The 21746-nt window shown below is 40.6% G+C and overlaps 1 protein-coding gene across 3 annotated transcripts in view; it reads right to left on the minus strand.

The window, feature by feature from the left end:
- Positions 1–21746, minus strand: part of MYLK (myosin light chain kinase) — a 147408-nt gene that overhangs the window by 66113 nt on the left and 59549 nt on the right. For all 3 annotated transcript variants that reach the window (XM_054176404.1, XM_054176385.1, XM_054176394.1), the window contains 5 exons: positions 20028–20159; positions 19132–19329; positions 17685–17931; positions 9576–9656; positions 8327–9216 (listed from right to left, as the gene is read on the minus strand). In XM_054176404.1, coding sequence (XP_054032379.1) covers positions 8327–9216; positions 9576–9656; positions 17685–17931; positions 19132–19329; positions 20028–20159 — 1548 coding nt within the window. The remainder of the gene's footprint in view (positions 1–8326; positions 9217–9575; positions 9657–17684; positions 17932–19131; positions 19330–20027; positions 20160–21746) is intronic.

The raw sequence follows: 21746 nt of genomic DNA on the forward strand, positions 1-21746 counted from the left end.
GGCGAGATGTTAGAAAGAAGTTCTATACAGAGAGAGTGATTGCCCATTGGAATGGGCTGCCTGGGGAGGTGGTGGAGTCGCCATCATTGGAGGTGTTCAGGAGAAGACTTGATGGGGTGCTTGGTGCCGTGGGTTAGTTGTTTAGGTGGTGTTGGATTGGTTGATGGGTTGGACGCGATGATCTTGAAGGTCTCTTCCAACCTGGTTTATTCTATGTATTCTATGTATGCTTCTGGTGGATTTCCTCTGTGATCAGAGTAGGACAAAAGTTATTTGATATTTTAATGTGTGCTGTAGAAGTATTCATAAACTAATGTTGATAAACTTACAGGTGATAGAAGGTTGTGCTGCCGTTCAGTGATACTTAGACATCCTGGAGAGTTGGGAAGGGAGAAACTTAATGAAATTCAACAAGAGCAAGAGGCTCACACCTGGAAAGAACAACCTCATGTATCAGCAGATTTTGGGGAGTAACCTGTTGGAGAGTAGTGAAGAGAAAAAGGACCTGGGCCTCCTAGTGGATGGAAGGTTGACCATGAGCCAGCAATGTGCTCTTGTGGCCAAGAAGGCCAATGTCATTCTGTGGTGTAGTAGAAGGGGTGTGGTTAGTAAGTTGAGAGAGGTTCTCCTCCCCCTCTACTCTGCCCTGGTGACCTCATTCATGTTAATAAATATGTAAAGGGTGAGTGTCAAGAGAATGAAGTCAGGCTCTTGGTGATGCCCAGTGACAGGAAAAGGGGCAATGGGTGGAAACTGAGGCATAGAAAGTTCCATGGAAATATGAGGAAAACCTTTTTCATTGTGGGGATGACAGAACACTGGAACAAGCTGCCCAGGGAGGTTGTGGAGTCTTCCTCTCTGGAGATATTCAAGACCTGCTTGGATGCATTCCTGTGTGCTCTGCTCTAGGTGATCCTGCTCTGGCAGGGGAGTTGGACTGGATGATCATTTGAGGTCCCTTTCAATCCCTAACATTCCGTGATTCTGTGATATTATGTTGGAAAGAGAAAAGACAGTAAGAGAGAAAACAGGGCAGACCTCACAAACAATCTCATTTACTTGTTGAGCTGACTTCTATTCACACACAAAAATGGGGGCTTAAGATATTGAATCGAGAAGTATTCACAGACAGCAAGGGATGTCTTCTTTTCAGAAGGTTTAAAGGTTTAACACGGAAGTATCAAACATCCAGGGGGTTTACTAGATGACCTTTAAAAGTACTCTCCAATGCAAACCATTCTATGATCCTTGCGGTCCCTTCCAACCCTGACTGATACTATGATACCATGGTTCGGTGGCTTAATGAGATCCACTGTTGTGAGGTAGAAAGAGAATCAATGAACCAAGGAAACACTTTGGGTAATCATCCAGGAGTTGGATGATTTTCATAAAGAACTTAGATTTCCATGCAAGCACAGCAATAGGAAGGTGATCTCCATTTCGCCAATGCTGACACCGACATATAGTTCTGCTGCCTATTTTCCAGATATGATTAAAAACCCCAGCAAACAGCAACTGAAGAGGACATACTAAAACAACCAACCAACCAGCTCCCCCAAAACAACCCAAGCCTCCAAGGCCTGGATAAAGTGCATCATGTAGAGAAACAAAGCTGGTGAGAGGCCTTGAGCACAAGCCCTATGAGGAGAGGCTGAGGGAGCTGGGATTGTTTAGCCTGGAGAAGAGAAGGATCAGGGGTGACCTCATTGCCCTCTACAGCTACCTGAAAGGTGGTTGTAGACAGGAGGCGGTTGGTCTCTTCTCCCAGGCAACCAGCACCAGAACAAGGGGACACAGTCTCAAGCTGTGCCAGGGGAGGTTTAGACTCGAAGTGAGGAAAAAGTTCTTCACTGAGCGAGTCATTCGTCATTGGAATGTGCTGCCCAGGGAGGTGGTGGAGTCACCGTCCCTGGAGGTGTTTAAGGGGAGACTAGACATGGCACTTGGTGCCATGGTCTAGTCGTGAGGTCTGTTGGGACAGGTTGGACTTGATGATCCTTGGGGTCTCTTCCAACCTTAGTTATACTGTGATACTGTGAAAGCTGGTAAGAGCTGAAGTTACAAGTTATTTTAAAAAAGCAGAAAGAAAGGTATCTTGAATAGAGAGTCAAAGCCAGTCTTTCAAGTACAAATAGGCTCTTTAGCTTAGCAGAGAAAGAAGAAGAACTCAGATAAAGTGAAATTAAAAATAAGACAGTACTTCAATTCTTGATTTAAAATGCAATAATGCATTATTTATAATGCAATAAATCACCAGTGATGATAATCAATGTCTCTCTTTTTTCTTTAAAACTACCCTACAAGCACTTCTGGAAGAAGACAGATGGCAGCACAGAAGGAAATTTTGTGGCACGTGACAAACATGGAGCTGCGTCAGAACTGGTGTTCAGACACCGTCCCCAGTCTTAAACTTTCTGAAGAAACTGGTTTTTTTTTAAGCTGCAGAATCTGTCTACTTTCAGCAGCAAACTTTCAGAGTTGTGTTAATTACACACCAAATTCTTGCTCAAAGTTAACTGACAAGAAACCCAAAAAGTCATAGCAGATCCTAGTTAGACTGACAGACACAGAACTGCACAACTGATAGGAAGATTTACGAGTTACGTTAAGTCACAAGAAAGTTGTTAAGGTATTATTGCTAACAAGATTATCGACTCTTCACACTGCCAAGAAACTTAAGGAAGAAAAAAAAGGCTGTTTTACAGAAAGCATTACAAACTGGACACTTTCTAAGCTGGAGTACTGTGTCAAGTTCTGGAACCCCTATTACAAGTCAGATATGGATGTGCTGGAACACCATGAGGATGATCAAAAGGCTGGAGCACCTCTTCTGTGAGGACAGGCTGAGAGAGTTGGGGTTGTTCAGTTTGGAGAAGAGAAGTATCTGAGGAGACCTTATTGTAGCCTTCCAATATCTGAAGGGGCCTACAAGAAAGCTGGTGAAGGACTTTTTAGGGTGTCAGGTAGTGATAGGACTACAGGGAAGGGATCCAAGCTACAGGAGGGGAGATTTAAATTAGACATTAGAAAGAAGGTGGTGAGACTCTGGAACAGGTTGCTCAGGGAGGTAGTAGAAGCCCCATCCCTGGATGTTTTCAAGGCCAGGCTGGATGTGGCTCTGGGCACCCTGATCTAGTTGAAGGTGTCCCTGCCCATGGCAGGGGCGTTGGAACTAGATACATAGAATACATAGAATAAACCAAGTTGGAAGAGACCTTCAAGATCTTTGCGTCCAACCCATCAACCAATCCAACACCACCTAAACAACTAACCCATGGCACCAAGCACCCCATCAAGTCTTCTCCTGAAAACCTCCAATGACGGCAACTCCACCACCTCCCCAGGCAGCCCATTCCAATGGGCAATCACTCTCTCTGTATAGAACTTCTTCCTAACATCCAACCTGAACCTCCCCTGGCGCAGCCTGAGACTGTGTTCTCTTGTTCTGGTACTAGCTGCCTGGGAGAAGAGACCAACATCCGTCTGTCTACAACCTCCCTTCAGGTAGTTGTAGAGAGTAATAAGGTCACCCCTGAGTCTCCTCTTCTCCAGGCTAAGCAACCCCAGCTCCCTCAGCCTCTCCTCGTAGGGCTTGTGTTCCAAACCCCTCACCAGCTTTGTTGCTCTTCTATGATGATCATTGTGGTCCCTTCCAACTCTGACAATTCTGTGGTTCTGTGTAAACTACACCATCCTGAGATTATATTAAGTGGTTCTTCTTAAACCTATATAGTCACACCGTACTAAATATAGCCAAAAAGAGCAGAGTGAGCTGATTTTAAAATGGAAAGTTTGCCAGTTTTGACTTATATTCCCTGTTCCCCTCAAATCACTAGTTTAGTCAGGATGCCAGCTTCCAAATCCCTTTCCCTGTCGTCTTCCAGAACAACTTGTGCAACCACACAAAAATGCTGTATCTGGATTTGCTATCCAAGAGTGAGTCACTCACCAGGACAGTAGCATAGGGCACTGCTGTGCCAAGTACTATACAAGTGTAAAACAAACCCAAATCACTCATGCCAATCAACTGACAGAATACCATTTGGGGAATTATTAAAAGACATGGATAAACAAGTACTGATGTTCAAGATTTCAGATGGAAACAAAACAGCATTAATAGGTGAAATGTAAAAATTGTGTTCAGTTTTGAATCCCTTACTACAAGAAAGATATTGAGGTGTTAGAGTGGATCCAGAGAAGGGCAACACAGCTAGTGAAAGGTCTGGAGAAGAGGTCTTATCAGGAGTGTCTAAGGGAAGTGAGGTTGCTTAATCTGGTGTAAAGGAGGCTGATGGTAGACCTTCTTACTCTCTACAACTACCTGAATGAAGGTTGTAGTGAAGTGGGTGTTGGTCTCTTCTCCCTGGTAACAAGTGATAGGAGGAAATGGCCTCGGGTTTTACCAGAGGAGGTTTTGATCAGACATTAGAAGAAATTTGTTCACTGGAAGGGTCATCAAACATTGGAACAGGCTGCCCAGGGAGGTGAGTGGTTGAATCTCCATCCCTGGAGGTGTTTAAATGAAGCATAGATGTGCTGCTAATGGGCATGGTTTAGCACCAGACATGGTAGAGTTAGATACTGGTTGGATTTGATGATCTGAAAGGTCTTTTCCAAGCAAAACAATTCTATGGAAGGAATGAGGCTGATCTTAGAAATGTTGTGATTGTGGCAATCAGTACAATGCTGCACAGATTCTGACTTTTAATTGCTAATGTAAACTTAATCCTGGAATAGAAGGATGCATTGGTACCCTAGACTAGCTACTAGAATACAGCACAAATAGTGCATAAATATGCCTGAAGATGAAGGTCTTTTTTTTGAGAAGGTAATTTTTCTTATGACAAAGGCCTTACCAATTGAATTTGGGCTTCACCAAAGGTACAGAAGTGGGGATAACATCTCCCATACTCTTGCACACTAATGGCTGAACTGCCTTGGACAGGCAATATACTGTTTAGCCTCTTCAAACACAGACAAGATGTGTTAATAGAGTTATTTCTAACAGGTAAAGGGCATTACTATCAGCTAGGACAAGGAAAGTTACTTTCAGGGAGTGACTACTAACAGGACTACTCAGTTTGCCTATTCTGTGAACTTGTTGCACACAAGTATACTTTTGAGTCAAATACTTTTGGCCAAATATTCCACTTACTCTATAATGTGGGCATGTTCCTGAAATCAGATTTCATGCATTTATCTTCACAATATTTGGAACCAGGACAACATCAAACTGCTTTATCTTTTTGCCTTCTGGCAATGACAGAAGGAGTTAATTTAATTCCCATAATACACGGCATTCTGCATGTTCAAGTGTTACTGTTTCTGGCCATGGGCCCATACTAAGATGGGCTTCTGAGAATCAGACAGACACTTTAGATGGAGGATTTTCCAGTATCCAACTGACAAAGACCAAGTTAATTTATTCTGTGAGATACCTCTGGAAAACTTTCCATATGTCAGGACTAGTGATCACCACCAAACGTTATAGCAGCACAAACCCATTTGGTGGTGAAATAGCTAGGAACAGAACCAGTCTATATTAATTTCCATAGTGGATTTGGTTGCTGAACACAAGAGGAGTAAGGTCATACCAAAGAAGTAAAAATGGCTTTGCAAGGCCTAAACCCATTAATGTGAGCTATGCCCATTTGTGCTGAATTCATCTCCTTCATCACAGATTCAGCATTCTTTTAGCTGAGGATGACTCTATGGGATTTTCTCTAGAGCCCACTAAATGCTGCTCCAACGCTGGCCAACAGCACTGCCGCTGAAGGACATGACACCTGTGGGAGTGATGAAGCTGTCTTTTCAGCATTTGGGGCAAAAGATGGAATTTGGGATTTTGGCATTGGGCTGCTGAGTACTGCATCCATTTAATTGTGGCTCTCTATGTTTAAAGCTGCTCCAAACACTTTCTATGAGATTAATCCTTGCAGTTTCTCTACTGAATATTTCCTGATGTTCATCCTGAATTTGTTATTTCTCAGTCCTAGTCTTCAACTCTAATTATTCCTTTCCCTCCTTTGGTTCTTTCAACTATTTATGTGCTCCTAATTAGGGGAAAAGAGAAAAAAACAATCTCCAAGAAAACTGGAATTTACTTAAAGTATCATGCATACCTAATTGATTACTTAACAGTTGGCATGAAAGCATCTCACAGTGGGAGAGCAGCAACACATTGATCTGCAAGTGCCAAAGCTAGCAGGTACTGTCAGAAAATAACCTAAACAGACCATTAAGCAATGTAGCCAGCAGTGTACCAGTGGCTATGTAATAAGCTTTAAAAAAAAAAAAAGTTCTAATCCTCATTCCATTTCTTTCCATTAAAGGAGAAAAACTGTAGCATTTACTTCCCTGTGTAATATTTCTTTCCAAGATCCTCTGCAATGCACACAAAAGAAAGCATAACTTTGAAGTACTGATAATGCCAACTGCCTAAGCATACTAGCGTAATAATGCAGGTACAAGTCAAATATAAGGGCAATTTCTTCACTTCCTGCAAGAAACAGTCCTGAAACAGTGGATTCCTTATCCAGTGGATTCCTTACCTCAGTGGAAAGCATTGCTAACTTGTGATCTGCTGACAAAATGCCAGCTCTCGTGTGTTATGACCAAGAATGTCACCTAGTCCAGACAAACTGTAAACTTCACTGTAAACACCAAAACACTGTGTTTTTAAAATTGAAATGACAGTTCCAACCCCCCTACCATGGGCATGGACAGCCTCCACTGGCCCAGATAGCTCTGCAGTACTATTTTATAAGGTGAATATGAATTGGGGGATTGTAACAGTCAATTACTCACATTATTTCAATCAAGAAAACAGCATTCTGCAGCACCAGAACACTAAAGCTTTAGACTTTATGAGGCTCCACCATAGCTCAGAAACTTTCATACAGAGATGCTGTCTAGCTGATGCATGAAACATGATTTCTTTTCGCTCTGCACAAACTCAAGAAAGCCCTTGTAAGGCTGATTAAATGTCTGTATCCCACCTTCCTGATCCTGGCAGTTCTTTCTACAAGGATGGCTTTTCCACCAGTCAACCTCTTCTCATGTACATGACACTTATCCCTGTTATACACAATTCTCTCTGGGGAAATTCATCATGCATTCACATAAATGATTTTTTAATGACACTTTGACACGTGCCAGACACCATACACCTGCTACCATTTCCCTCTCTTTATCTACTTCCTTTGGTATCCCCTTAGTTTTGTACTTTTCCCCCTCCACCCTATCTGGACAATGTTGTTTCTAACTGCATCCACTTTAGAGTCCTCATATTTCAGTGCTTGGAACACTGCACAAGGATTCACTGCTGTGGTGAACCATTGTGTGTATTCATTTGGTTCTCATTTAATAACACTGAAAACAGTCTGGATCAAATTAAGAGAAATTCATAATTAACACTGCAGACCTCTGTGTCAAGTTATGACTCTTACTGGGCTTTTTTTACTATAACATGCAGGACAGTGCCATTCTCCTCAGTGTTTTGCAAAACAAATGTGAAGTAAAGAAATATTTTTTCTTTCATTTATCAGTTATCTTCCCTATTTTTATCCCAGGGAAAATATATTTTGCCTAGATACAAATTATCTTCATACAAACCCAGTCTCACTGTGTTTGATTACACAGAGTGTGGAACATAAACAAATCATTCAATCTGACAATAATAAGCGTTCTCTCTGAAGACTTCTATCAAACTCTGTAGTTTTTTGACATTACTTAGAAGGTTTTAGGCCAGCAGGGTTCAAATATTTCAGTGTCTGTAAAGGCAACAGAAGCATCTGTGATGGGGCAGAGAATGCACTGGAAATTAATTCTCAACTCTGATCTTAACTATGTAACTTAAAGTTGGAGTAATTTCTTCCTATAACACCACCTCTCTTTGCTCCTGTGATTCTCATTGCAATAAAAAGCCTGAAATACCAAAGGTACAGAGAACTAAATTGGAATGTGTAAACCAGCAATAATATTATTGTGGTTTCAACGTTCTAAATCTTTAAAGTTCAGCTTCAACAAGCGTCATGGGCCGGCTCCTTAAACAGCGTTAGCAATGTAAATGGCATTTAAAAATGTACAAAGTTCAACTTTATAAACATTACATCTGCAGGCTATTAAAGGAGAATCTGCAAGAAATGTCAAACAGTACTGCTCCTTGTGTACTCCACTGAGATAACAAGAAAGGTGCATCTGGAAGCAGTTACTGGCACAGGACTGAAATAAAGTATTGCATTACCTTTAATGAACTAAATATTATTAATCAAGAGCGAGATATAACAATGTGCCATCCGGCTGGCTTGTAACTCGATTAATTTACCTTCTTGGGAGATGACAATGGACTTGGATGGTTTGATGGGTTTGCTGTCTAAAGTCCAGCTGACAGCTGCAGGGGGATCAGAGGAAATCCGACATTGTAAGACCAATTTTTCACCATCTACTACTTGAGCATCCTGAAGCTTCTCTGTAAAGGAAGGTGCTGTTCCTTTGCTTGCTGGGGGTTTGCTTGCTGGGGCTTTGTTTTCAGCTTTTTTCCCAATTATCCCGCCATCCACCACCGCACACCCATGTTCACAGTTTCTGTCATTCTTCTCTTCTTTTTTCACTGCTGGTTTGGCAACAGGGGCTTGAGAATTGGGGGTTGCATTCTGGGTTTCAGAATTGGTGCGGGCATTTGGTGCTGGGGTGCTAGCGCTGCCATTCTCTGCAGGTGGCTTTTTCTTTGAGCCCAGCACAGACCTGAAATCTGTAATAGCTGGTTTAGGAGGTGGTGCCTTCTCTGGCAATGGGGTTTTTGGGGTGCCTTTCTTGGCTAGCACAGAGCGGAAGTCCACCTGCTGAGGAGCATGAACTTTCCTTTCCTCCTCTGACAAGGTCTTGGGTTTGACCTGCCGCTGCAGGTTTGCTCGGAAGTCCATTTGCTCGGCTGGGATTTCTTTCAGTTCCTCCTCAGAAAAACTTTTGGTGCTGACTTTCTTGCCTAAAATGTCACGGAAATCAAGTTGCTGAGCTTCCTGCTGCCTCAGGCTCTCCTCTGTGTGCTCCCGAGTTTCAACTCTCCTCTTCAGCACACCTCGGACGTCCTCCTGCTCTTCCTCAGCTGCTCTGTTTTCACTGCTGTTCTTTTTGAAGCCACTTGTTCTACCAAATGTTAATTTACCATGATCTCCACCATCTCTTTGCTCTCCACAGCTGGCTGATTCCCTCCCACTATGATCCGAAAAAGAAAAGAAAGAGAGAGCCAGGAAAGGGGCTGGTTTAAAAATGTCAGGGAACAATCTCAGTGCAGGAACAAAATGTGTTTATAGAAGGGGAGGTTGATTAGAGGAGCACTCTCCATTAGTTTATTGCATCAATGATGACTTCAGGAGCCATATAAGGGCACAAACAAAAAAGATCTTCTCCACTCTGGCTTGGTACAATGTGCTTAGTCTGTATGATGAAAACAATTTGTTGGGTCACATTTGGGGATTAGGTTGAACAGCAGCCAGCCTGGGTCCGTAAGGGCAGGGAATTAACGGAGCAAAAAATAGAACCCACCCATGCAAGTCCCTGGGAAAAATACTCACTCTCTGAACATTTCTGCTCTGGAAGCTGAACTCTCCCGCAGCATCAGAGACACCTGGCAGCTGCATTCTCCAACTTGGTTCCTGAAATATTTAAGTGAAATCAGAACAGCCGAGGTTTTTCTCTCCCTCCAAAACTCTAACTTGCCTGAGCTAAGTTCTTGTGTCTTGCACTAAACCATCTCAAACCCAGTGTGTCACCCTCCTTTCCTATGCCCAGCATTGTGTTGGTTGACTGAGTGGATTTTGCCTCTGATATTTGGAGCCAAGATATCTCAGATAGTTTTTACTGAACTGTTACTGGGAACAACACACTCCCTGAACAAAAATCAAAGCAATTTACAGAATTCAACAGCTGCAAACAAACAAGCTAAAGGAAAACAAATACAAAATCTGGACAAGCAAGGCAGAGGAAGGGGCTATTTTGCAAAGCTGAAAATCTTTCCAGCTCTGCCTGCTGTTTATTTATTCAAACGCAAGCTCTTAAGTTTTCCAATGTTAAGATATTAAAAGCAGGGTCTCATTTCCTTCCCTCCCCCCTGGCCCAACCAATCAGCAAAATGCATCTACATGGACTGCTCCAGCCTGTACATGTTTATATTAAAAAACATAAAAGTGTCACCATATATGGTGCTGAGTACTTATTCTTCCTTTTGCAGAGGAATACCACGGATGCCTTCTGGAAAGGGCTTCCATTAAAGAATTCATTTAAAGTGCTCCCCCCACTCCCATTGCTCCTTCCCTCACGCAGATATATATCATGCTTCTAGCCCCAAACAGCCCTTCTCCACAGAAGATGCCAACAGCAAAATTTAACTCCCTCTGGGCAGCAGTTGTGTAACTGTTGCCACTACTCCCCTCATTTGCTCTTAAAAAAACAGACTTGAATTGATTAAGGACTAGAGACATCTTTTGTTAGTAAAAAAACCCTTCCATCCTTCTCAGTTTAAGTATAAAATCCTGGATTATTTTTCTTTTTCAAACAACAAAAAAAATTTTGCTACTAAAAACATTTCCTGGACATCAACAAGACATATTGGTGTTGAGGGGTGGGGATGGGGGGTGAAAGGAAAGGCAGGTTTTCCCAGCTGTATTCTCTTTTCAAAAGACTCGCCAGGTAACAGCACCTCCAAGTCCACTGCACCCTGAAGTTTGAAAGATACACTCAGGAGTGCCTTTCTGTAAGTCTGTCATAAACATAGCATCTGGCCTGTTTTTTAAATGGAGATAGATTCCTAGATATGATTCTGTTTGAGTGAATATATTATCATTTCACCTATTTGCAACTTGCAATGAAGTCACACAGTAGGCAAGATTAACATAGACACAGTGCTAAGTTATGTCTTTATAATAGCAGTTAGTGCCATCACCTTTTCAAATAGACTTCCCTTCTTTTCTATTGCTTTAGAAAATGAAACAGTGGATCAGCCTAATAAAAAAATCAAGCCTTTAGCACCAAGAAGAAATTGGTGGGGTTTACTGAAGTAACTGGATTGCACATTAAAGGCCGTACTGATAGGAACACATCTTAGTGACCTTATGACCATTAACAACAAAAAACCATGGACAAGTCAGAACATGCACACTAGAAACTGTTACTGAAGGCAGTCCATAAGGACAGCACTGGAAGCCACAACACTAATTTTCTCCAATGCAAAAGACTAGAGAACATCTAAGTACCAAACAGAAACTGTCTGAAAGGCAGGAGAAGGTCCAGGCAGAGTATCTAATTCAGTCCTGTACTTGGAGACCTGCCATTCTTACTTCCTTTTATATAGGACCCCCATTTGGAAGCAAGAGAAATAGGGGGGAAAAAAACCAACAAAAACAGATCAATGGAAAGATAAATAGGAAGAATTGCATACCACCTCCTCCCAGCACAATGATTACCATGAAATGATGGCAGGATACCAACTCTGCTGAAAACCTTTCTCTTTCACCACTGTTGAAACTCACAAAACTATTTTTCCCCCCTGCTTCTCAGAAGCTTTTAAGAAAAGCAGACACACTCTGAAACTGCTCAAGGATTTTCTCATTCACCAGTGTTGCAGGGCTGTTAGCAGGCTGTTTGTTTACCAGAAGATCCCTCCCATAGGTCTCCTAGAGTTCAATTACTCTTCCTCTAGGATTTAAAACAAGTCTGAAGCTGGAGAAGAAGGAGACACCATACAAACTGAAGTATAGACAATTTACAGCATACATCAAACAGGGAGGCACCACTGCTTAGCTTCTGTCATGACTGTATGGTGAAAATATTTGCCCACATGAGTTGTGTCACCAGTGGGAGAGGTTAAAGTAACAGAGACAGCACTCTTCCAGGAGAGGGATCTACACATACTGAATGTGGTCCTGACCACTGTGAAAAATATCATTTCTGCAGGACCTATTTCTGCAATGCAACCTTCTCTCTGCAAATTCTTCATATATGCAAAGAAGCAAATAAGGAAGGCAAAGCAAACCTCTCTAATCTAAGCCATTTTTCATGGGGTTTGGAAAATAAAGGAGAGGTTAAGAGAGCAGCAGAACATTTTGTTCTATTTTTAAAAACTTGGGAAGCACTTACAAAATATGGCAACAGTGGAACACAGAAGTACCTAGATGGAAAAATTATTCACCAGGTAGTTTTTTGATCTTAGTTATGATTTCTGATTCAAGTGAATGGCTGAAAACGAGACCACTGTCTGTGTCCAATTCAGAAGTGTAGCCTTCTCAGAGCAAGTCCTGCTCCTAGTGAAATCAAATGGATTTTTTTTTTTACTGATTTCAGGGGCAGGGAGAACATAATTTGGTTTTCTGAATTCAGCTGCACAGTCAAAAGAGTGAAGATAACACCACTGACTTACCTTAGAGATTGCGTGATGGAAAATGAGAAACAAGCCAAGAAAAATTAAGAAGGACTGAATTTGAAATTCAATCAAGAATAATTCTGGAAACTTTCTAAAGCTTTTTACATTTACACAATTTCAGAATCTAGACAAGGCAAGACACAGAGGGGCTAGTTATTAAAAAACAGAGCTTTGAAGTCCACAAGCACTACTTCGAGCTTTTCATGTCTCTGCTGTTTTCAGTCTTGGTAACAACAATATTACTTCTGCAGCTTGAAGTTCTCCATGTTGACATTTTATCAACAAAATCCTAGGCAAAGACAGATCTTAGTGACTGTGTTATTGTGGAATAATGATAGGCATGGATAAAACCCATGCTTAGTAGCTATGCTGTAAAGAAGTGTCTCGAAGTGTTGTACTTTCCAGGATTGCTCTATAGAATGCCCATGCACAGGACTTATCGTTAAAATGTCAAGGAATAACAATAACCCCCCCCACACCACCACTACCAAACCCAAATAAAACCCCAGCTGCAAAGCCTGAAGCAATTTTAAAAATAGCTCTGTCCTATTGTGGGATCAGTTTTCCCTGCAATGGCTTTTATGTTCAAAATATCTTGAAATACTAGTTTCTTGGCAGAATCTACTCAAATATTTTCACTGAGCCTCAGATGTGAGTTATTGTCTGCACGTCCCTAGGAAGAACTCTTTAGAGGAAGAGGGGGAAAAGCACTGTTAATTATAGTGTGAGGACACACCAAACATTCCTACTGGCCTACTAAGTGTGAAACCAGTATCTGTGAGTAAATTACAGGGTTTTTTTAGGAATGAACTGAAGAGGGCAAAGAAGTTGATCCCCTGCTATAGGTGGTGCTTCAGTGCAGGTAACTGTGAAGTCTCAGGATGAGGTTTTGCAACTCTTGTGAGTTAGTTAAATGGAGAAACACATCCCTGACTCCATAAAGCTTTAACCTTAAAGACTGCAATTGGATCACAATTTCAGCTGACCTAAAGCAGAACCTCAAAGAGGATGCACTGATTTACCTCATTTGACAGATTGGCCAAAAGGTTTTTACGTCTGCAAGACCAATCATTTTATTTTCATCTTACAGTTGGGTAGGAGAATGGAATGGGAAGGGGTGATGGTGTTGTCTCCTGAAAACAGACTATGTGTTGATAGCTGAAAACAAGGTTTGCAAACTGTATCTTGCAGACAGATGGAACTGTATTTACTGTTTAATGTAACGGAATGTAACCTTACAACTGCTTTTTATATAGCCTGAATTGCAGAGTATCCAAGATACCCCTGAATTATGAGTGTTTACCTCTGATTTTAATCACATTATCAAAATCTCTACGTAATATTAATCAACACTAACCAAACTTTATGGAAGATGGAGTGAGAAGATAAATATTCAGCATCTGAGAAGACAAAGGTTAACAAAGCAGATGATTTGTTTACAGAACTGCAGGCATTCCTGAGGTCTCTCATGTTGACTGTGCTGTTATAAAGATAAAGGCTCTGCTCAACAAACACCGTCTCTGCCCAGTACTTTGCTTACCTCCTCATTTATGATGTACACACTGAAAGAATAGGAGGAAGTCATACTGGAATGAAAGGACACCAGTGCTTAAATCACTGGAAACATGCAAAGGACAGGATGAGAAAAATATGTCTGTGGTTTTCTGAGTAAAAAAAAGGATTTCTATTTCCTGTTTCAGTTATGATGGTTTCCCAGAGACACTAATTTATTTCTTATCCCTCCATCACATGGCTGGCATTTTGCAGGCTGTAAAATGCTCAAATGTCAATAGATGAACCACAGTACTGGATGAATCTGTTGTTCTTTTTATATTTATGCAACACCATTCCTTGAGGCCTGAGCAATAACATGCTCAATGGAACATTGTAAGGATGATAAAAATGAAGAATGCAAGTGTAGAAGTATCAGAGGTTTGTGTAGGTTTAAAACAAGGACCAGGAAAGGGTTATGATGAACACACTCTTAGAAGCCAAACTTAGTAGGTAGGGTAAAAGGTAAAGCAAACACATGTTTCTAAACAGCATTGAGGGATGGAAAGACAGAAAACCAACCAGCAATAGTTGATGGATTTATCACCTTTTTCAGCTCACTCTGATAAAGGAGAAAGAACTAGGAAGAGACAGATAGATCTTTTGTTAAAGTCGTATTTTTAAGACTAGATTTTTGACTTGTGAGAATAGAATAGAATAGAATAGAATAGAATAGAATAGAATAGAATAGAATAGAATAGAATAGAATAGAATAGAATAGAATAGAATAAACCAGGTTGGAAAAGACCTTCGAGATCATCAAGTCCAACCTACCACCCAACACCATCTAATCAACTAAACCATGGCACCAAGTGTCTCATCCAGTCTCTTCTTAAAACACTTCCAGTGATGGTGACTCCACCACCTCCCTGGGCAGCCCATCCAATGGCCAATCACTCTTTCTGTGAAGAACTTCTTCCTAACATCCAGCCTAAACCTCCCCTGGTGCAGCTTGAGACTGTGTCCTCTTGTTCTGGTGCTGGTTGCCTAGGAGAAGAGACCAACCCCCACCTGGCTACAACCTCCCTTCAGGAAGTTGTTGACAGCAATGAGGTCTCCTCTGAGCCTCCTCTTCTCCGGGCTAAGCAACCCCAGCTCCCTCAGTCTCTTCTCATAGGGCTTGTGCTCCAAACCCCTCCCCAGCTTTGTTGCCCTTCTCTGGACTTGTTCCAGCAAGTCAACATCTTTCCTAAACTGAGGGGCCCAGAACTGGACACAGTACTCAAGGTGTGGCCTAACTAGTGCTGAGCACAGGGGCAGAATGACTTCCCTGCTCCTGCTGGCCACACTATTCCTGATGAAGTCCAGGATACCATTGGCCTTCTTGGCCACCTGGGCACACTGCTGTCTCCTGTTCAGCCTACTATCGACCAGTACCCCCAGGTCCCTCTCTGCATGGCCACTCTCTAGCCACTCTGACCCCAGCCTGTAGCACTGCATGGGGTTGTTGATGCAGCCAACTCAAAAGAGAAATTGTGGAGATATTATGACAGAAGTTATATTCTAAGCATAATGCAGAAGAAAACTGGAAAATAATTAGCACAAGTAGGAAACAATGCCCAGACTAATTAAGGGAGTTGGAGAAGGAATGACTCCCTAAAAGCAGCTGTGCAGCATGCTTCTAAAATTAATACATGGAAAGGAGTTGCATGTTTTATTTGAAAAGAAAATGATAATTTTTAAAAATAGCCCACTGACAACTTCTCTGCAAACTCTTCAGTGAATTGGCTTGTGGTTTATCAGTTATTCTCTATGTTAAATGGACTTTGCAGGAGTTTTTGAAAGACACTAAAAGCAGCTCTCTTCTCAGGTACTGTTAAGACTGTTTGGGAATGTATACACAATTCTCAATCACGAATTCAAGATAAATGCAAGCAGTTCAAAAGCTATTTAGACAAGACTACTTGCTGCTGAAAATTATTTTAGCTCTATTGCAGACTTGAAGTTTTACAGCTGACGTTTGGCTCCTTGGATATTCCTGAGGCAGTTACTTCTCCATTCCTCATAGTACACATGCAATTTGAAAGCATCTGGCTTTCTGTTCCCCGAACAGTAGAAGAAATTGTACAAATGACAGCAGTGTGAAAAGCATTCCCCTTGCTCTAGTTGCAGCAGACCTTTACTCATTATGGATTAGAAAAAGCCCATGTGAATGCACTGATCTTTGTGGGATCCCTAGCTATTTCTCCAGTGAGAGGATTGGGGAGTAACTGAAGCTAGCCCATAATCAGCTGTGTTGTTTTCTAGCTACAACTTCACTTCTCACCCTCCCAAAAATTGTTCTTCTCCACTAATTTTCTGTAACAGTTTCTAAGTGTGCATTCTGCTATGTTCTATGTTCATGATATTGTCAAGATCCTGGCACACACAGCTCTACCATATAAATATTAGTAATAAGGCTTAAAATAAAGTGTAGGGAAACTTCATTATAGGAACTGTTGATATACATGAGTTCTAAAGCATTCTTTTCTGGTGAAAAGGGAGTGCCTTGTCTGATTTAAATACTAAAATATACTGAGGCTAGTGTGTGGCTGCCTGTGATCATCTATGGAAACATACCCTACAGCTAGGTGTCTACATAGTGATATGTCCATCATATGGGGTTGGAAAGTAAGCTAGAGCTATAAGAAATTAAACTCGCTGTTTATAGGCTAAACAGATTAGATTTATCAAGGAGCACTTTGTCCACTTGGTTTAGGAAGACAAAGGCAAAGGACAAGTTGACTTTTACATTTTGCACTAGGCTGAAATTTATGAAACAAAAGTAACTTGCTTATAACATGGGAAAAAGACAAAAAGCATCATAAACAAGACAAGTGCAAGAGGCGTAGAGCTGCAGTGCCAACACTTTGTAACATCTGTACAAAGTGCCTATTGGACTAGTCCATCTGGACTGAAAGGCTAGTGTGTGGAGCACTGCAGATAATTTTCTTGCAGTGCAATGGATTCAAATGTCCATGATGCTTAAATAAATAGCACAGAACATTAACAGCAGTTTTAAGTCATACATATAGTTTTCTACAGCCACACAGGGGACATGTAATTATGCCCAATCTTCACCACTGGAGGTAGAAAATGCTGTGGCACTTTCTACAAGGTAAAGAACCAGCAAATCTTATTCTTCACTTAAAGGACAGTTATTTTACCAGAGGAAAAAAAAAGCTCTTCTAAATTTTGGAAGACTGACAAAAAATTCAAAGCATCAGGGTGCCTCATTTTAAAGATACATCAGAAAAAGCAGACTATAACTTCCATATAAAATTCAGACATTTGTAACATGACAAGGAAGCACTTTCTCCCCTTAAAGGTATGGATCATAGTCTTGTAGAATGATCCCTTCCAGATCAGGCTGTTCTCATGGAAAGAAAGTAGCTTTACAAAAATCCAGAGGGATGCCAAACATGATAAAAGTTATCTCCAAAATCAAGACACTCACTGTGCTCTCCTTTACTAGAAATCCACACTGCTCCCATGCTGCTTCCACAGAGCTTTGTTTTTCAGGACCCCAGAAGGAAGCTCTCCACTACTTTGTCCTTTCTTTCTTTCCTCTTTAAGTTTTGTTAGTTAATTCCTCAGAAGTATCTTATTCCTTCAGTAACATACTGTTTCGTGCAAATAAGAGGGAAATCTTGTCTTTTTCAGGCAGGAATTTCAACTTGAGGGTAATTATAACTAACTGTTCCAAGGGAATAAGCTCTACCCATGGCAAACATACCTGAGCTGAATTTCGTATTGCCCTGCATGACGAGACTGCACATTCCTCAAGACCAATGTGAAGATGTCTTCATTTTGCAGGATTTCACATGTTGTTCCTGCCATTATTTCTTGCCCATCTTTAAACCAGTGAACAGTGGGGAAAGGATCTCCAGCAATGGCACAAGATATAAGGACATTTTGCCCAGGTGCTGCTGTCACTGATCTTGGTTTGCTGATGAACCAGGGCTGAATACCATCCTGAGGTTCTGCAGTTTACAAACACAGTTTGTAAAGATTGAACATAATTAATAAGCTAACTAATTTCAGGGAAAGCAATCACAGACTAGCAAAGTTATTTTGAACATGCAGGGTATACATTCTTAATCTGAAAATAAGTCAGGCTTTAATTTTGGAAGTAACTTTTGTTGATACTAAAATTAATCATTTACTTACTGGCACTTTACTGGCTCAATCTAGGACTATATTAAGAACAAAACAAAGGGACTTTAAACCTTCCCTAAAAGGAATCTTGAAGATTTGCCCTTAAAGAATATGGATAGGAATAGCTTTAAGAGTAAGTGACAGTACTGTAACTGCTGTGCTGTTGAGAGCTCATGTAATAAATCATCATTAACAGCTGGATAAAATTGCATTTAATATAGAAGACCAACCCTGAGGCTAGGTTTCAGTGGAGTTTAGAGAACAGAGGAAGGTCTGAATTCAGAGCAGACAGAATTCAAAGTGACAACATACTACAGACCCAGCCCTGGAGACACAGCTCTCTGAAATCCTGTGGTTAAGGACTTTTACATTAAAAATAACAAACCCCTCCCATTTATTTCAAATAATTCTCAGTAATGCCTGTGGGAAAAGGTTGGCATACAGTAGGATGAGATGAAGTCCCTGTCATGATGGCAGTGAATGCCCAATCACAGAAGTTTGTAAGTGCCTCAGTGTTTACTGTGGGATTTACATCATATGTGAAGATTCAAAGCCAAAAGTTTTTGCAACTAGTTCTCAAATTGCAGAAATCACGTGTTCCTCAACTGCTACCACTACTATGCTGATATTAAAGTCAGGATACCTGGCTTATAGACAGCCTTTCCAAACACACAAGGCTTTAATTAGAAAGCAGAACATTATTAAATGGTTTACATTAAGTCCGTAGCTAAGTAAACATTACAGTTAGAATCTGAAACTGCATTTAGCAGAAGTTTTGCACTGCCCCTAGGAACAGGACTGAAGAATGCATTTCTGAAATAGTAACATAATGTTCCAGAGTGAAAAGACTTTTTTTAAAGTTGCTTCTGCTCAATGTCCTTTTTAATTCAGATGCAGAGACTGAGCACTCCAAGCATCTTTCACAACAGACCTTATAAACACTCACGTACTTTAAATAGATGCTTCTTCAGCACATTAGAATTATTTTCTTCTAGCATTTCCTAAGGTGGAGAAGAACTTTATACCTTGTACTGTCAATGTAGCCTGGGTTTGAGTTTCTCCTAACTCATTCCAGGCTTCACAGGTGTATTTGCCTGTATCTTCAGGAAACACTTCCTGGATGTACAGACTGTACTCATCGCCTTTCTTCTCAAAGTGGAAATCTTCTGTCTCCTGTATTTCTTTCCCATTATGCAGCCAGATAATTTCAGGAGGTGGGTTAGCTGAAAAAAAAAGGAAACAAAACCAAAACATAACAAAAGAATCAGAGACACACACAAACCCGCACCACCTTTTGATTAAGAAAATGAACAAAGTTTGCTCTTTTCTGTCACTTGGTTCTGCAATTTCATCCTTCAAACATTCAGGAATTTAACTCTGATGGTACTATTTAATATGGCATAGTTCTGCCTACCTCATTACAGTTAAAATACAAATGAATATGGGAAACATATATACAATAGAGAGGGAGAATGAGTTCTAGATGCCACAAAGTTGGCTATCAATGGTTTCTATTACCATTAATGGTTCTATTAAGTTCATACTAGGACTGCTCTTTTCTATAGCACTCTTGCCCTAGGTTTCCAGAACACAATTTTGTTTGGTTCACAACAACATGTAAAACAAGTCCTCTGAGATTTAGTTTTAGTTCAACATCAGGATCCAATAACAACCTTATTTTAATTATTATTCCAATATAGACACAACTGTACAGGTCTGGACACATTAACTCTGTATAACATTCATCTACATTGAAGATCAGATTAGACAAACCTAGATTTTACTTTAAAAAAATTGGTCTCTTGAAATATTATTTCCAAATACAAATACAACTGCTAAAAGAAGAAGACAGTGGGAAAAAAACACACACTGTGAAGCAAGACTTAACATTCTTAAATAATACTGTTCTATAGCTACGCACCTGATACCTCCACAGTCATTATCACTTGACTTCCATCCATTACTTTGAGGTCAGTCAGACCTTTAAGGAAGATGGGTGCAAAAGTCTTGTTTCCAGCCTGTGTACTTTCTGCCTTCTTGCTGCTCTTCTTTTCTGTAAAGTCAAGAAAAGAACAGAAAGTGTCCCTTACTGGAGTTGTCACTGTAAGTTTTAACTGACCTTAGGTTCAAACTGATTTCAAGGCAGTGCTCTTATTTTAGCTTTCAGAAGGTGAAAATCATTGAAAACATCCAATATAGCTGTTTTGTCTTCCCAGTAGTCCCAAGAAAAGCAAGAAATGGGAATGGAACAGTCAATCCTCCAGGAATCCTCTTAAATCATTGTTAAGAGATATCATAGAGTATCATACAGAAATTTACTCTCATTTGCCCAAAGTACACGTGCACAGGTGCAAAAAAACCCCACAAAAACACTAAACCAAATAGCTCACAACCAACAATTCAATGTTTTTAATCACTGCTAAATTCACAAAATCATCCTAAAATATGTTAAAAGTTGATGTCATCATGACTGATGTGTTAAAAATGTAAATTCACAAGAATATAGGAACCTAAAAACCATTTGGATTGTTACACAGTCAATATCAAATGGATTTGAGTTCAACGTACTCCTCTCCTGTATTACACTTAGCCAACTGTTTGATGATAGGAAAGATTGAAACCTGATGTTGTCAGCATATATAATATCACAAATAACACTGTAGGATTAGGCCTTTTTTATTATTTAATTTTAGGCTGCACAGTCAAATGATGAGTGCTGGAGTTAAACTGATTACTCTTAAAAGTAAAACCTATCTGTGGCAGATACGCAATTTTCGGTGTTCTTAGTGATCTCTGTCTTGGATTCAGAGTCTGTGAGGCAAAAATCATTGAACTGTGACCTGCATGGTACACTAAACCAGGAAAGACACTTCTGATCTAAAATCTTGAGCAAAGACACTTGTGAAGCCAAAGTAGTGATCATGACCAAATATAAAAATCATAAATATTTATTGGTCACTTGGATACACTTTTTGCTTTGTTTAGCTTGAGCTCAGACGTCTTACATCCTGCCTTTGAAATGCCAACCTACTTTCTGTCTATACATAAAAATAGCTTAATTTTGCATATTCCTGCTGTCAGATTTTTCAAAGGCATATCAAGATAATTCAAAATAGTATACAGCAACACAAGCTGTCATGTTGGAAAAACACTCCACAATTTGTAAAATGATGGTGATCAGAAAAAGTGGAATCACCTCACTGAGCACGTCCACCAAACCTCCTGGAGGCAAAAAAGTTAAGCTTGTCCCAGGGTTATTTGAGCTCAATGTAAATTTGGAAGCCTCCTGGAAAGGAAGTTTTTCCTCTTCTCTAGCAAAGCTTTTTCTAGCCAAAATCTCGTCTCCCTGGCTTATGTTGTAGGTCTTTTCTTGGCACCGAGTAGTGAGACATTGATGCATGTGAGAATGGAAATATGGGACCTGACTGAGACCCACTCAGCTCAGTGTTATGCACTTACAACTCTGATATGTCTGGTTCACCACCAAGCCGCATTAGCCAGTCTTAAGGCTTCCTATAGCACCTTGCTTGTATGAAACTAATGTGATATAGAAAACAGGCATGAAGTTGGGTCAAACCCATCTAGAGTAATAAACAGCCGTGGTTCAAAATATTCCTCTGTTTTGCACTATTTACTCAGG

Source organism: Dryobates pubescens, chromosome 2 (assembly GCF_014839835.1).
Source record: "Dryobates pubescens isolate bDryPub1 chromosome 2, bDryPub1.pri, whole genome shotgun sequence".
NCBI lineage: Eukaryota > Metazoa > Chordata > Aves > Piciformes > Picidae > Dryobates > Dryobates pubescens.